The following is a 17,011-nucleotide window of genomic DNA, read 5'->3' on the forward strand; positions in this document are numbered from 1 at the left end:
ATAATCGTATTTATCCTCTTTTGTCGAAAATTTGAGTTAAATTTTTTTCCCCGCCCACCAGATATGTGATGTAAAGACGTCTTCCAATGCGCGACGCGCGAATGAGGCCGTCTGGCGGCAAAAGAAGCATTTATAAAACTGAACTCAACTCGGCCGCCGAGTTGAGTTTGTCGACTCTGGTTCTGACTATTTAATGTACAGATTGGGGGAGGGTAAGAGATCTAACTTTACACCAGTCATTGGCAGTATTTGTTCCCGTGCCCGCAGCTTTGGTTCGTCTATCATCGTAATCGAAAGTTTGGTGTAAGGACTAGTTTACTAGATAACCGATATTTGTGTTTTGTGAGAGTGCGGCCGCGCTGCGTATCAATTTGGGGACTAACTGGATTCGTAACCGAGGGAACCTAATGCTCCGCTGAGAATTATGTCGGATACTGATGCGGGATTACGATCGGTCACACGTCAAGTCAGCTGACATATTGCGCCCTGCTACACCGCAACAGCTCTTGGTAAGTGTCGCAATCGCGCTACTTGGTCATAAACGCCGACTATTTTTATCAAATCCCCTTGAAATACGTCCGTATAACCATACGTTTCATTTAAAGCTAACGTTCCTTCCTTTTTTTTTTCATAATAACCAGTTGGTGAGATCTAGCCTGATTTTGGTTTGTCCCATTCCCTCTCGCTTTTGTACCCTTCTCTTGATCCCCCTGTCTCTCTGGCGTTTCTCTTTATAAAAAGATGTCTGACGTGATGTGGAATACGTGTATTACATGGGACAAAGGAAACGACGCAATTGCTTACTAAGTGCGTACTTCTCAAGGATAGGAGCCATGTCTCTAATGTCCGCTCCGTTTCTTCGTGCTCTTTGACTGCGTGCTTGCGTGCGTACATGCATGCGTGTGGCCGTGTGTCCGCACGACGGCAGCGCCGATACGATTCAAGCGCAAATCCACACTTATGCATTTATTCTCCTTCTGTTCTCCTCCTCTGGATGTTCATACCCCCTTTCGTGCACCCACATCCGCACTGGTCTTAAATCCCCTCCCTTTAGCCCTTCGTGCGTTCCTTGGAAACTAGTGATCCTCGTTCTATTTTATTCTTTCTTAGTTAATTTAGTTACACAATATTCTAGGGATCAGTACGAATGTCCTACAAATCGAATTTTCAAATAGGTTTTTTAATAACGTTAAGCCTGACATTTATTCTTAGACAATTTTGTATAGGTTATAAGTTCAGACATTGTTTTGAGGTTATGACCCCCTTCTCTTGTATGAAACGCCTGAAATTCGTTAGAATAATGTGATTGAGTTTTTTGTAGCTCTTATCCGTCAATGGTAGTCGAAATTATCCGAACACTTTCATCATGCGCGTTCGTTATATGAAGGATAGACTTATTTCCATAACTTGTCGCTATCTCGAGGAATTGTTGAGCAACCTTAGCTGTGTTCTTTAGATGTATCGCGTATTTGCAATAGTTTGATATGATATATACAATATCTTGGTACGCAGAATAGTGATCGTAGTCATAAATCGTAATTCTCGTGTAAGAGAGAATCTGTAGGTAGCATTGACGAGGTTATAAAATCGAGCGCCCACGACAGGCAATGGCAGCGATGAGGAGTGAGGACAAAAAGTTTACGATTTCATCGGTTGCTAATTCTCTTTGAATTTTTAAGCTATGGCGACCGCGTTGTTCGCTAATGATCTGAAATTAACGTACTGTAATCCTGAGTCCTTCTGTATGATAATTTAGCAACTAATCATGTTAGCGAATTGACATGTTTACAGATTGTAGGTTGTTTTTATAAATTTTATTTATACAATTTTACGTGGAATTAGATAATGAAGAACTTTCTTCACAATAATTTACCAATGTGTTACAAGTTTTAACTTCGAAACTTTATTTTTTCAAGTGACATGTGAGTCTCATAATTTCCTTTTATTATAAAAAATTGTATTATCAATTTTGTTGTAGATTAGAATTTTCATTTTTATAGTTTTACGTGGAATAGTATAATGAAAAGGTTCTTTTTCACAATGAGTTAGCAACATGTGACAAGTTTTAGGTTAGAATCTTTATTTTCACAATTTTATAATTTTATCAATCAAAGAAGATAATTAGATGACTCGTGGGTTTAAAAATTTTCCTTTATTTTAAAAAATTATCGATTTCATTATAGGATAGAAACTTACAATTCTAAAGATAATATAAAGTAAAATAAATAAACCAGATGTAATTTATGCAATTTTATTTTGCTACTATTATGCAAGAGAATTTGACAGTGACTTGTGACTTATAAAATTTTACCAACAATATTGGTTTAATGATGCAAGAAGTTCCTGACCTCAATAAAACCAAGTTTTGTTAGGTATATCGAGTAGTACGATTGAAGTGATTAGCAGGTTGATGCTGTGTGTCGGTGTAGATTAACCTCACCCGAGCCACACCTCGCTTTCTTCCGCTACATGACTGATACCGTAAAATGGCTGCATGTAGATTTACAAGCAGAATAATATCGCGTGTGATAATGCCTTCGAGGAATTTCACTGTCGATTGTCGGTAAGCGTGCGCGTAAGCGCGCGCGCCAATCAGATCTTCATGGATCCATCAACTATTAGAAATTTTTTTCCTCAATGAATTTTCATATCTAATGAATTATAAAGATGTTCTTTTTTCGTAAAACTCTGTTTTCAACGGAAGATGAGTCAGTCATTTATCGTTCTCAACCTCAACGGATGCGATTTAAAATCATCGTCCACCATATACATACGTCGTACTTTGGAAGATATTCATACCACGTGTCATTGGACTGTACAGTCGAATTTCGTAAGAACAATGAGAGAAGAGTATAGGCGACTGACAACCAAAATAAAGTTGCAAGCACAATTTTAGATCGTCTTTATTCATCTCCTCCCTTTGTTGTATATTGCAAGATTAGAATTTTTGCGCATATTTTTTGGCGCTATTCAAATGACATTTTGATAAAACAATTTTTTGTAACCTTTTGCATTAGATTTTTTGAAAACGCTATATTAAACAAATTAAGAAACTTACATATGAGAAATCAACGCAAATCGCATACAGATTGGTATATATTTGTATTTGTCTTATAGTTATTTATAATAATTAAAGTATACATATATAAAATTAAAAATACTACTTTATTATATTTATTACTTAAATATCACTAGAAAAGAAACTATACGTATACATATATTTTCCTTTTTGGTTAATATTTGTTATATTTAAGTTCCGTTTCAAATTTTCTAATTTCTGTTTCACTTTTCTCAAGACAAAAGTCAAGAGCAGATACAAAATTCATACCTCATATAAAACTTTATATCTATATTTGGAAATCAATGAGAAATTACTCAATTTGTCTTATTTTTTTAATATGCTAAAATCAATTTTAATATGCTAAATTTAATACAATATTCTATTCAAAGTCGGTATAATTATAATCGATTGTAATTCTTGGTACATAAAATTGCGCAACTTCGTATAAAAAAAATTTTCTATGCATATATTATGTAAATATATTTATTCAATTAGAATTGTTAAACAACTGTGCCGATGCAAACGAATGGAAACTATATCTTTGTGTAAATTAGCGATTTGTTTTTGAGTGACTCATGATTAGTAATTTTTATTGTATTAGCTTTTGAGCGACGTAAACGTATTTGTGCCAAACAAAAGTGAACCCTAGATAAGTAAAGCGGAAAACAGGAACACGTCATTATCAAAAAATGTGTCAAACATGTATTTAATACTAGGACGACCACAGTAGTCACCATAAACAACTCATAATCTTTCATAGAAATTTTATTGATTTACAATAGTATGTATGGTTCACAAGTCACTTCCACATTAAAAAATTGTGTAACTTTTTTATTACATATTTCTAAATCTTTGTTTCAGATCTTTAAATTTCGTTCTTTGGAAATTCATAGTAGAAAAGAGCATAACGGAGCAACGAGTAAAAATAATAGAAATTTATTTTCGAAATCAAGGCTCCATTATTCTAACACTATTTTCACCTCAACATTTCAGGTTTTAGAGCACTGAAAACCCAAGAGTTGTTCATTAATGTAAATTGCATAATTAATTGTAATTGCAGATTACAATTTGGTATGACATTATGTCACAAAGAGTAGTTAAGCTTTACTTTTCTTCTTCCTTTTTTTTTTTTGAGCATTTATACTCTTTGTTTTGTTGTGAATTTTTCCATTATAAATTCCAAAAAAAAAGAGGAAAAGAACTAGAAATCTGAAACAAAAAGGTAAAAGTATATAATAAAAAAATATTATGCAACTTTTAAATGAGAAACTGACTTATGGATCACCCTATATATTTCTAGAAAATTTAAGTGATTTGTTGTGAAGCGTATAAAAAGAGATATTATATTGTTTTTCTATTGTATATTTTTTCTTATACATCATTTTTTGGACAAAATTGTATATTTTAGTCATCTACACCTCTAATTTTTAAATCAGAGACGAGTGTAATTTTTGAGGCAAATCGCCATGTAAAATTCGCGCGCGTTTCTCCGTAACGAACTAGTTAGTTACTTTCCGTTCGAAAGTGTTTCTATTCCAATTGGTCGTGTAAACTATAAACGAAACTTTCATTAAAGACGGTGTCTTTAATTGGCTGTACTGAGTGTTACTGTCATTGTCGGCGCGATAAATGTCATGTCGAAACTCTAGACCGGAAATAGCGTTTTATGTCGATGACGATATAAATAACGATCGAACAAATTTTGTAAATTTGTCGCTTAAGGCGAATTACATACATGAAATAATTATGCAAATTTGTTGTTTTTTAAAAAACAATCGTCATAATGACTTTAGAAAATGTTAATTTTTGTAGTAATCATTAGTCATAACTTATATAAATGTATAACTCAATTTTGAAAAATTAGGGATATTACACTAAAAGCATATTCAAGCATATCTTACGTCATTTTTTATCATATCGCATACTAAATATTTTGTTTATATTTAAAAAAATAATAGTTAATAATCCTAACTTAATGTTATACATATTATTGCACTTACTGCTTAAAGATGTCATGATATATTGCAAATGTAATTTTTGTCTTCTTTATCTGCTCAGCTTTCCGTAGTATTGAAATACTTTGGAAATCATTCTTATTGATAATATCGCCAGAGAAAATTAGAAATATTGGAACTAGAATACTCCGGCATATTTTTATATCATTTTTTATCATGTTGCACACGGAAATGAAATGTTTCGTTTACATTTGTCACAGATATGTATTCGATTTAGTTGTAAGAGAAATAATAGTTGATAAACCTAACTTAACGTCATACATGTCACTGCACTTGTTAATTAAAAATGTCATGACCTATTACAAATAATTTTTGTATTTTTTATTTGTTCATTTTTCCGTAGTATTGGGATAGTTCGAAAATCATTGATATTTAGACATTTCTAGCATATAGGAATGGTGACAGTAGAAATGCTATTTATTCATGTTGCAACAACTTCTAATTTTTGCATCACAAGATTTTATTGCTAATTTTGATATACAGTTATATGCTTATTATACGATTGCAACTAAAGGCATTAATATTAGAGCCCAGTAACGTTTCAGAATTCAGAAATTTATTTTATACTGGCCATTACATCTAAATGCGACAAAAATTATTTTTTCCGATATATTTGATGATCTATGTTAACGATTTTTAACATAGATTTCAATTTATGTATTTATAGAGTGTATGTTACCGACCGTCGGTAAATTTTGAAATATTTAAATAATTTCGAACGTAAAGAAGTTAATTATCTGAAATAAAGCAAAGTCATGTATCGAGGTTATCATATGCAATGAGACGCGAAAGTAAAATTCATTAGCCGCCAAAGATAGAATAGGAAATTCTTTCTTATTCATATTTTCTTCTCCGTGACACTTCCTAACACGTGTTTTACGTTTGATTTGACTTTCAATTACTGCACTGACGTCATTGATTCCGAAAAACTAACGGATTCAAATCTCGTTGCCTCAATCCTTTCACGATGATAAATTTTCATTAAAAGACGGATAAATTATACCAATTATTGATTACTGCATGTTTTTCATTAGTAATAAGCTTTCAATTACTGTGGTGATGTCATGATGTCCGAAGAAGTAGCGTATTCAAATACCGTTCATTTCTTGTTCCAACTCCTTCACTATGGTGGATTTTCGTCCAGATACAGACGAATTACATTAATTATTAATTATCAAATATTTTTTATTCGAAATATACGTGATATTTCTAGATTCTGTTTTAAAGCTGGTTGAGCAACAGGTCGAATACTTTGTGTCAAAATATATGACACCGACATCTTTTCTCCGATTATTAATTTGATTGATATTTTAATTTTATAATTAAAATATATAATATTGAAGTAAATTTCTGTTGTTTTTACAATATACAAAAGAAAGCTTTTTTTATGTAGTGAAAGTGAAAACGCCAGAGATATATGTACATATAATTACTTTAAAGTAATTTACTAAAGCTATCAGAATGGTCAAACTAACTAATTTATAATTTTTCATAAAAATTTATAGATTTATAAAATAGTATAATTTTTTTCATATTTTTTATATTATGCATTTCTTCGCGTGTATATTTTTCATTTGGATTTCTTTGCTGCAAATCTTATATCTTAATTACAGTTTAATTATATCTTAGTAATAATTTTAATGTTAAATTTAATGAATAATTGTTTATCACAATACTTTATTAAGCTGTAGAAATAATGAAAAAATAAATTTAAACAAATTTCTACGAATCAAAGGTGAAGTATCTTTGAAGTTATACGAACTAAGAGAACGGAAAAAGATTCTATCCTAGCCTTTCATTTCGCATCTGTCGGCATATATCAAGACAATATATATGTAGTTTTGATTTTATTGTATTACATAGATATCATCAAGACATCATGCCGCGACATCTACAAATTCATTCGAAAAATACAGTACAACACATCATCATATATCTCGTAATCAAGAATACTATCACAATATTTCCCAAAAATTACATGTTAATTATCCATCTACGAGAAATCATGATCATTGCTAAGTCTGATTCGACGGAAAGAAAAATTTACAAAAGGTTAGAAAACCTATCGCAGAAAGAACGATCGCATGAGTGCGCATGCGCAAAACAGGGAGAAAGACCGACTGAGTCGTGTGATATGTATTCGAGAAAGAAAGAGAGAAAGAGCGACGAAAATAAATGGCGGAAATTCAAGTATTCTCTAACTAACGACTTTAGTAAATCTTCAAACATACTGTTTATGTTATTTCTTATATGTATACGCAGTATAAAAGAAAGGCAAGAAAAAATTCAATGGAACATTCCTCTTTTTATGATGGTAGGTAAAAGCAGACGTAAGAAATGTAGAGGGTGCCTAATGAAGAAAAGATATTTGTTTGTAATAGATAGAAAAGGAAGGAAAGACCTCGTTATTTATCTGTAGACTGCGACTCTTTATGCATTTATGAAAAATTCGAAGATACAAAAATGCATACAATGCACATAGATAATGAAAATAGAGTATTTATGATATTTAGTAGATGAAACACATTTCTATTTAAATTTTATTCTTTCAGATAAAGATATAAAGATAAATATAAAAATCTACAGTCTATTTATTTACATTTTTTTTCAACAAAACCCATTTTCTCAACACGACATTCGCAATTCATATTTCTTCCAAACTACACATATTGAAAAAAAGACATTCTACTTTTAGAGGTAAATTATTTATTTACAGAAGTAAATGATAATTTATGCTGTAAAATTTACGTTGTATGAGAATCGTTATGTCTATACTGAATAAACCCGCTGCAAAACCGTAATAAACGAGACCTGAGTAAATTATGCTTTATCTATCTCCTATATTAATATTACAAAGAGAAAGGTACGTAGGTATGTGTGTGTTCCGAGGTAATCTCAGAAACTATTCAACCGATTTGGATAATTTTTTTAAAAATTTCCGTTGAAAAGTTTTTGTCATTTGCTCCAAATGAATACAGGCTATATTTTATTACGCTTACTCCTCAGGGAACCGAACAATGAGCATAAATACGACCCAAACTGCAGTTTGATTTCCACCACAGGACTGTGCCTTGCTCGACCGACAGTTGACAGTTATTTCCTATAAATATTTCTCGACTGCTATTTACTATATTGATTTCTATTGCAAATGACAGTGAATCTAGAATTGTGAAGCTAAATTCATATCAGTTTTTTCCAGTTCTATGCAGACTAAAGTCGCGGGTAATAACTAGTAACATCTAACCTTATCGTGGGCAAGTGTGCGCAGCCTGTCGTTGGTTGTACGTCCGCCCAGAGGCCGTACGTCCAAACGATCGCCATCATGAAAACATTCGGCTCGTCGTTATCGTTGTTTCTCCTCCGTCCTTGCAGGTTCCTCGGATTGAAGTAATATCGAGCGCGAAGTTGCACGCACAAAGAGCGAGAAAGAGAGACGGAGAAAAGGAAAGAAAGGAAGCGAGACAGAGCTATTTGGTAATATTTCGTTTTAGCTTTGGCGGTGAGAGAGAAAGAGCTATTTGGTAATATTTCGTTTTAACTTTGGCGATGAGAGAGAAAAAGAAAGGAAGCGAGATAGAGCTATTTGGTAATATTTCGTTTTAGTTTTGGCGGAGAGAGAGGCCTCCTAAGAGACAAAGCCAACGCGCGCATCGCGAGAGAGTGGCCAAAGCGAGAATTGCGCCGCCGAGATTTATCAAGCAGAGGCTCAGAAGGGAAGAGAGCCTTCTCGACCGACGGTCGACCCAATCGGTCGTGGTAAACTGCTACACGTCGTCTAACGTGTCTCTTAAACACACGACAAGGATAGACAAGGGGAGCCCACTTAAATGCCTCGAACGAATTCTTACTCCATGTTGTGCGTTGGTTGCGACACGACTGCGTGTTGGAAAGTGAGTAATATCACGTTTCCCCCTGATCACGCCTTTATACGATTTTATTGCGTTGAACACGACAAATCGGATAAAAGGGGTTATGACAAATTTGAAAATTTCCCAACCCCTTTGTAATTATTGTGTTCTTCTTCCTTTCAACTCCCGTTTTTTTCTTCGCTTTTCCTCGTCATCGACAATTGTTTGCTTCTCGTTGTCCGATTTCTTGGTTTTATTTGCCCTTGGAGGAATTACATACACATTCTCTCTCCCTCTCTCTTTCTTTCGTGAGCACTGAAACTGTTCTACACGAGGGAACGGCCCTTGTCTGAAGATATCGTTACTGCTGCTGCTGCTGACGACTTCTCTCTATTCTATGTATAGACTCCTCGTTGCGTACGCGCGTGTGTGCAAGTGAAAATTCGACATGAAAAATCAAGCGTCTGGTTTCTTTGAGACAGTACGGATGTAGTCGACGGTATTTTCTATATAATGCGTCTATTATAGTGCAATGATTGCTCCGTTTTCTCGTCCTTTTAAACCTGAATTGAGACCCATCGCGTTCGACACTTTTTTTTAATTAAATAATTTCTAGTGATTTGTATTTCATTTGAGGACAGGCTATCTGTACAAGAGTTTCCTAAAATTAAATGTTTGTGCTTTGTCATTGACAAATAAAGGTTGCAGTGATAATTATTCTGTACACTTGTATTGTACTCTTTGTCTTATTTCATTCTGTGTAACAGATTTATTCTTTTAAAGTTTATTGTTTAGTTTTAAAGTTCTTTCTTTTTTACTGATTTTAAACTATAGATTGTATCGTAACAAACAAAGGGATGTTAAAGAAAGCTGCATTTTGGTAGGTGAATGTATGGTGACACGCGGTCGTGAAGGAGCAACTGGAGAGCGAGCTGTGGCAAAAGAAGCTTAATTATCTCCCATTTAGTTGACTGCAACTTGCTCGATATTGTTTCGAGTGATTGCATATAGGATAAAACTAAGGACTTTGTTCAATCATTGAGGTTTTATTGGGATAAACAAAGAAAATGGAACGAGAATCTAATCCCATGCAAGCTCTGTGCCGCAGCGGCTGTGGATTTTATGGCTCCCCAGCCACAGATGGCCTTTGTTCTCTTTGTTACAAAGAAAACCTAAAAAAGAAGCAGCAACCTCCTGTGTCAGCTGCCACCGTACCAACATCACAGACCGTCTCTGGTAACGCTGGCACGTTGCAAGGCGGTTTTGGTAGTCCTGCAGCTACAGGAACTACAGCCCAACCTACCATTCCTACCATACCTCAATCAACGACAGATCTGCCCAGCTCCAAAGAAGTAAGTTTTATTCAAATTATATTTATGCGTATTTAAACTTTCATAAAACTAGTTTATTATCTTTAATTAGAACAATGAAGATTAGAAAAGGAGAATTAAGGTTTATTATCTAATTTTAATTATCATAAATAGACTGTGCATATTTACTTATTTATAAGTATGCAGAAAGGTGCAAAAATGTGCACAAAAATTATATAAAATATCGAAAGTGAAGTACATATTATTACATTTACAAAATAAAACATTCTTCTATTCGTTCAATTTTTTATTTGTTTCTATAAAAGTATAAATTTGCATAAAGATCCCCAGTCTATTTATAAAATTCTATGGAAAAATGATAGAAGGAAATTATTCAGCAGTTGTAAATTAATAACTCTTTATTTCTATTATGCTTTAGATAAATAGGGAAGATCAAGAAAATGAAGTAGGTGTAAGCAGTGGAGCAGTAGGAGAAGGATCTGTGAGTAGTGGGGATGCAGACGACTGCTTCGATGGCAAAGAGACTGACAAAGAATCTAAGAAGAAGAAAAATCGTTGCGTCGTGTGTCGCAAAAAAGTTGGTTTGACGGGTAAGTTAACGACAATTAGAAGACATTCTTGATCCATTTTGGACAATTTACGATTCGATCTGTCTCTCTTAACAGGATTCGAATGCCGTTGTGGAGGACTGTTCTGCTCTGTGCATCGATACAGTGACAAGCACGATTGCAAGTTCGATTACAGAGAAATGGGCGCTCAAGAAATTCGGCGCAACAATCCAGTTGTTGTTGGTGAAAAAGTGCAAAAAATTTGAACTATTTAGTGCGTAGATCGTTGGGAAAATGGTTATATAACTATATAAACAAAGCAGAATATAAAACAAAAAAACGGAGAAAAAATGAGATAAATTATCTGGCAGCTGATTGCACGTCGAGGGGCGAGACGGGTGAATGCGAAGATCGTGAACGAAAGGTAGCAGGGAATTAGTATGAAAGAGTGAGAATGAGGGAGAGAAAGAAAATTGTAGTAAATGTGTTAGAACGAGTAAGAGTGAAAGTTGCGAGCTTATTGTGCCGGTAGAGAGGAAGAAAAATACGAGAGAGAATGGAAAATTTAAAAGGAATACAAAAATTGGTTATACACGATATGCAAATATAATATATAGAAACGCCGAAAAAAGATATATAGACGAAATTTTCCGAAGGAAGAATGAAAAAAACACAAATAAGAAAGACTAACGCGAAAAGTAAAAAGGAGAAACAAACAAAGAAACAAATTAGAGTGCGTGCCACGTGTACGAGTGCTTCGAGAAAATTTTTGGATGCTAGTGCCATGTCAGATTGTCATCTTAAGCCAGAGTTCTAATCGAAAATATTTTTGGTTCTAACTGCTGCGCGCTGTCAGTTTATTATTACTATTTACCTCTTATATTATTTACAGCTTATTATTATTTTATCTTATGTTTATTAATTTACTTTAAAAAAAAAGAAAATGCAAAATTCGCGTACGTGTTTGTTTTTTTCTTTTTTTTTCTTTTTTCTTTTTTAGATATTAAACTTTAGAGAGAAAAAAGAACACGAATTCTTGGTGCGATCTTGGTCGGTTTTGTTCCGAGACGTCTCATCGGGGATCCGGGTTTTTGAATTGTGAACGAGAGAGGGAAAGGGAGAGCGAGCGAGCGAGTGAGCAAGAAAGAATGAATAAAAAGGAAATTTTATATGTATATAATCTATATTTCTGTTTCGTTCGTAATATCCAAAAAATAAAAAAAAGGGATTGTTGCTTAGGTAGTGGCTGACGTTGATGGGTGATCACAATCCTAGGTTAACAATTAGTCTAATAATTATTAAGTATATTAGTCTATTGATTCATAAATAATGCAATGAAGTATAAGTAGTACTGTGTGTTTATGTCCAATTTCACGTGAATATAACCAAGCATTATTCCTTATTAAATATGTTTCAAACTATATTGCAAATCAATTATTTACGCCATGCGTTAATAAATATCTTCGCTGAAAAGAGAAGAAGAAAAAAGAACAAAATGGCGAGCTCTGTAATGATTCTTCGTCTGATTCCCCGAATGATAATATTTCGAGATTAGGAAAAAAATTAGGTTGTGTCACGTGACTCGTCCAGTCGGTTTTCTCGTTTCTCTTTGTGTCTTCTAAATAAGATTTCTAGTATGTATATTGGTGCTAAAATACACTTTGTACGATGAAACGTTTAAAGGCCAGCCAGACATAAATAAAAAAAAAGGAAAAATAATAACGAACGAGAGGCCCCTCGACGAAGGGACGACTATCGGCCCTGTTGTACTCGATTGATGAAAGAAACAAAAATTTCTCCGTCTGTCTTTAACCATTTTCTTCCGTGTTGCAATACTTTTTAATGAAATGAAGAAGAAATCTTAAAAAAATGGAAGAAAAAACACGAAAGAAACGTACGTTTCAGTTCTTTTGTTCAGCGTGTCTCTTGATTCTTAGACTAGGTCGTAGCTGAGAAAGAGAGAAAAAAGAAGTTGCTGTAGGTGTTGAGTTTTATGTCGCTTCTACAAACAAAAAAAAACTGAAAAACAAAAACTGTTGCACGAAGCAATTTGTTGTAAAAAAGAATAAAAATAAAAAAAAAGAAAAGGAACAAGGAGAATAAAAATTTGTCCTTGTTGCTTCGTGAGTTTTCCAAAAACAGAAAGAGTTGCTTTTCCCGCGTATCGTTGTCTTCTTTCGAGCGTGCGAAAAAAGATTCGATAGTCGTCACACTGGGTCTTTTGCGATTTTAAAGACAACTAAATTGGGAGAAAGGAAGAAATTGAGTGAGAGCGAGAGCGAGAGTGAGAATGTAAAGGGAGAGCAAGAGAGTAAGACGAAAAAACACCACACTGTGTATCGTACCATCATGTTTTTTTTTGCTCTGTCTTTAAGAATAATTGCGTTTCGTTGTTTTTCTTTTTTTTTTCTTTCTAATAGATTGTTGATCCTTCGTTCTTTTTAAGGTTTTGCGTGATAGCCAATCTAGCGATAAAAAAGCTATTAAAATGAAAAAGTCGTCTTTATGAGAATACAAAGAAAGAAGAAAAGTCCTTGTATTGATACGTTAAATAGAATAAAGTGAATCGTTCTTAATTTCAGTGCCACGTTATGGATGATCCTTATTTTATAATATAGTCGATACGATTCTGTATGTACTTCTTGCAAAACGAGAGGAAGCTAAGAGAGAAAGCGATTTCTATAGAAACTTTGCATATATTCCATATTTGCCGTGATTTCACACGTACAGATACACGTACATACACATACATAACACACGATGAACATAATGTCTATGGACAATATATTATTATGTGTACAGAGTGAGACTTTCTCGGTCGTCACAATTTTCCAATTTTTGTAATCGTCGTATGAAAAACAAAAACAAAAAAAATGTTATAAATAAAAATCGTATTGTTTCAATATGAACTACTAACTAAAAAAAATCTCACATTAGCCGAGGCTTCTCAACAAATCGTCTTTTATTTTCTTTTCACGAATGACATCAGAATATTTCAATTCAAATTTTTTTATCTTCGGTTGTTTGTCGGTTGGCAACATTGATAAATTGTTTTAACGTTATGATTCATTTGAAAGAAAGATAAAATTCAACCTACAAAACAAACATTAAAAATTGTTTTTTATGTAATGCATCATAAGGAAATCATACGATTATTATTTAACATTTTGCATGATGGTAAAATCTTAACGACTGTTGGAGGGAAAATTTAAAATAGTCCTTGCAAATTGTTTTCTTCAGATTGGTTGCGCAGTGATACATTTTCGTTCTGACGCGCACCTTAGGGGAAAAGAGAGGGAATAATGTGTCAACTAGATTGAAGCGACGTGTAAAAGAGAAGGTACGCACACCGATTATCAATAATATCGACGGAATGGTTGCCTTCAGGCCTTCATCCTATTTTAGGCATAGCATATTTTTCTAAGATTGTAACACGATATCGGGGAGTAGAATCTTGCCTATAACGAATGAATGACACTTGCGTAGACACACACAGAGAAAGAGAGAGAGAGAAAGAATAAATATGTGAGAGTATGAATGGTTGGGTGAATGTTGGGAAGAAAATTAATTTCGAGATTGGTAAAAAAAAAGTACGTATATGGAACTGGGAAAATGACGTGGATAAAAACAGAGCGACGTGTTCGTACTCGGCTGACTATACATATTAAGGACGTAAACGATGCTTGTAATTATTACATGATTGATATTAGTATAATTAAGCGATTAAAAGGAAAGAAGTGAGACGTCGACTTTAATATATTATGTATCAATTTAACGATTTTATCATCCTTTTGACAAGAACACATTTAGATACAATATCTTAGGTTCTTTCGTAGATGGGAAAGAAAAAATTATCTCTCTTGGTGTATTATTCGTTTCTACGTCTATGATCCATAACGAAATTCCTCCTCTAATTCTTTCGTTTTCACGTAACTCCTTCTTACTGCAATAAATCTGTCTTTTGATCGTCAGTATCGATCTTTATCCCGATGGTTCTTCACCATTTATAATTATATAGTTGATTATATTTATGTATATTTAACAAACAAAAATATATATAAATTTAACGCCCTGGCGAAAGATGAGGCAGATGAAGTTATTTGGCATTCGACCAAACTTCCTCAAATTGATATCGTATGTAATTTCGAACACGAGGTCTGACATTTTTTTTCACCGATTCGATGTAATCTATAGGTCGAACGAATTAGTGATCATTTTCTTAAAGCGAATTTTAGCAACTAAATAAAAAAAATGATGCAATTTTAGGACAATAAGACACATATAGAAGACATGAAATAAGTTTCTGTGTTTAGCCAAATCAAGTAATGTAAAGTTACATGAATTTTGCGAGAACCTAGTTTGACGATTATTCCACATTGTGTTATCATGAAGTTGGTAGCACTTCGATAAGTTAATGACCAATAAATATATGATTATTTAAAAATGGAAAATAGAGAGCTGTTGCGATCTTCTTTCTTTACGAAGAACAAAAATTACACATTAATGCGAAAGTATTTAGACGAATTAATTGGTTTCTTCTATTACTTCAAATCATCCTCTGTGCTTCTAATTTCTATTTTTAATAAGTATTTAATCATGAAGTAAGAATTGTGCTCTGCTCGCGCCTCCCGTTTGTAATTGTATTCAATGCGCATGCGCGAGAGAAACTCCATCTACGATGGTTGAATTAAAGCAAGCGATTAGTATAAACGCTTGCGCCCAGAGTAGAGGTTATAGTGTGCATTTATAATTTCTTTATTTCTTTCGACATTTCTGACTATTTTGAATCAATTAAGTAATATTTTGTGCTTATTATTGGAATTATAAAAAGTTCGTCAAAATGTCGATCGGAGTACCGATAAAAGTACTCCACGAAGCGGAAGGCCATACCATAACCTGTGAAACGAATACTGGCGAAGTATATCGCGGCAAATTGATAGAAGCTGAGGATAATATGAACTGTCAGATGCAAAATATCACTGTAACTTATAGAGACGGCCGTGAGGCGCAGTTAGAGAATGTTTATATTAGAGGCTCAAAAATTAGATTTCTCATTTTACCAGACATGTTGAAGAACGCACCAATGTTTAAGAGACCGGGAGGCAAAGGTTCGGGAACTGCAGGCAGAGGGAAATCAGCTATTTTACGTGCCCAAGGTTTACTCATGATATATTTTAGTTTTAAGATATTTTTGTTTGAATGTATGTGAATAGTTGGGTCGATAACGTTTACCTCATATTACATTAATAGACTGCGGGTGTTTATATATCTATGAAAATGTAAATATTCTACAATCTGTAGAATGTACACAATATTTGGAAATATGTAAAATATTCAAATTGGTAATCATTTCTTTAGTTACGCTCATACAAACATGAATTTGCATAAACATCCCTAGTATATTCATTTATGTATGGTATTTTATCAGATCTACACAACTGCTCATAAAAGTATTAGAACATATATATATGTACTGTACAGCAAAGATAGTCATTTTAAACATTTAATAAGTGTTAAAGATGATACCATTGAATATTTAGGTTTATTAATATAGTGAATAATTGAAAATTATTTAAATCTCTGTAAAATCTATAATTACACTAAATATCTTGTAATTTCTATGTACATGTTTAAATTTGTTTCAAATTTTACTAACTTTCATTCAATTATGATATTCAAGTTTCATTATAGGTCTAATGAAACTTGAATATGTTATATATAAAAGACATATAATATATATAAAAGTTTTCTGTGGTAATGCCTTTATGAGCCACTATATATATTTAATCATTCTGTTTGTTTATTAAGTTGACAATTTGTTTTAGCTCGTGGAAGAGGTAGAGGTCAAAATCAAAGAGGTAGAGGCACAGGTTCTGCACCTTGGCTAAATCAACAGAATCAGCCCGGAGGATCTCAAGCAGGAAGGGGACGAGGTTAAACTATAAAATGATAAAGGACATTACATTAAGAAAAAGATAAATAATCCCGATTTAAGACCAACTTTTTATATTGTTCATAACAAATGTTTTCTCAATTTCCACTTGATTAGAAACGATTAGAAAGATTTAAATAAACGAATGAAGTACTTTTCCATAAAAATTTCCAAACCTGTTCTCAGTCATTGTATTTCTATACAATATTTCCCGAAATAAAGAAACAAATTTTAATGATTATAAGTGTTTAAATAGATTCATTCATGTTTGTTATT

General features: G+C 33.2%; 2 protein-coding genes across 7 annotated transcripts; both read left to right on the plus strand.

Annotated features, from left to right (window-relative positions):
• The first annotated feature begins 135 nt into the window (after positions 1-135).
• LOC122576729 (AN1-type zinc finger protein 5) lies at positions 136-13,384 on the plus strand. Of its 6 annotated transcripts, none has more exons than XM_043747435.1 (6): positions 216-509; positions 8,449-8,597; positions 8,680-8,966; positions 9,809-10,276; positions 10,674-10,845; positions 10,921-13,384. In XM_043747435.1, the coding sequence occupies exons 4-6, from the start codon at positions 9,992-9,994 to the stop codon at positions 11,067-11,069; spliced, it is 606 nt and encodes a 201-aa protein (XP_043603370.1). In that variant the 5' UTR covers positions 216-509; positions 8,449-8,597; positions 8,680-8,966; positions 9,809-9,991; the 3' UTR covers positions 11,070-13,384. The 6 variants fall into 6 exon arrangements, with proteins under 6 accessions (XP_043603375.1, XP_043603370.1, XP_043603371.1 ...); XM_043747436.1 differs by having other exon boundaries at positions 8,449-8,550; XM_043747437.1 differs by lacking the exon at positions 8,449-8,597.
• Positions 13,385-13,531: 147 nt separating this feature from the next.
• LOC122576731 (small nuclear ribonucleoprotein Sm D3) lies at positions 13,532-16,974 on the plus strand. The gene is made up of 2 exons (XM_043747442.1): positions 13,532-15,959; positions 16,629-16,974. The coding sequence occupies exons 1-2, from the start codon at positions 15,644-15,646 to the stop codon at positions 16,739-16,741; spliced, it is 429 nt and encodes a 142-aa protein (XP_043603377.1). The 5' UTR covers positions 13,532-15,643; the 3' UTR covers positions 16,742-16,974.
• The last annotated feature ends 37 nt before the right edge of the window (positions 16,975-17,011 follow it).

This window comes from Bombus pyrosoma, linkage group LG16 (assembly GCF_014825855.1).
Source record: "Bombus pyrosoma isolate SC7728 linkage group LG16, ASM1482585v1, whole genome shotgun sequence".
NCBI lineage: Eukaryota > Metazoa > Arthropoda > Insecta > Hymenoptera > Apidae > Bombus > Bombus pyrosoma.

Coding starts and splice junctions, on each gene's coding strand:
- LOC122576729 (XM_043747435.1), top strand. CDS start 9,992: ATGGAACGAGAATCTAATCCCATGCAAGCTCTGTGCCGCAGCGGCTGT. Junction 10,277..10,673: donor ATCTGCCCAGCTCCAAAGAA/GTAAGTTTTATT, acceptor ATTATGCTTTAG/ATAAATAGGGAAGATCAAGA. Junction 10,846..10,920: donor CAAAAAAGTTGGTTTGACGG/GTAAGTTAACGA, acceptor CTCTCTTAACAG/GATTCGAATGCCGTTGTGGA.
- LOC122576731 (XM_043747442.1), top strand. CDS start 15,644: ATGTCGATCGGAGTACCGATAAAAGTACTCCACGAAGCGGAAGGCCAT. Junction 15,960..16,628: donor AGCTATTTTACGTGCCCAAG/GTTTACTCATGA, acceptor AATTTGTTTTAG/CTCGTGGAAGAGGTAGAGGT.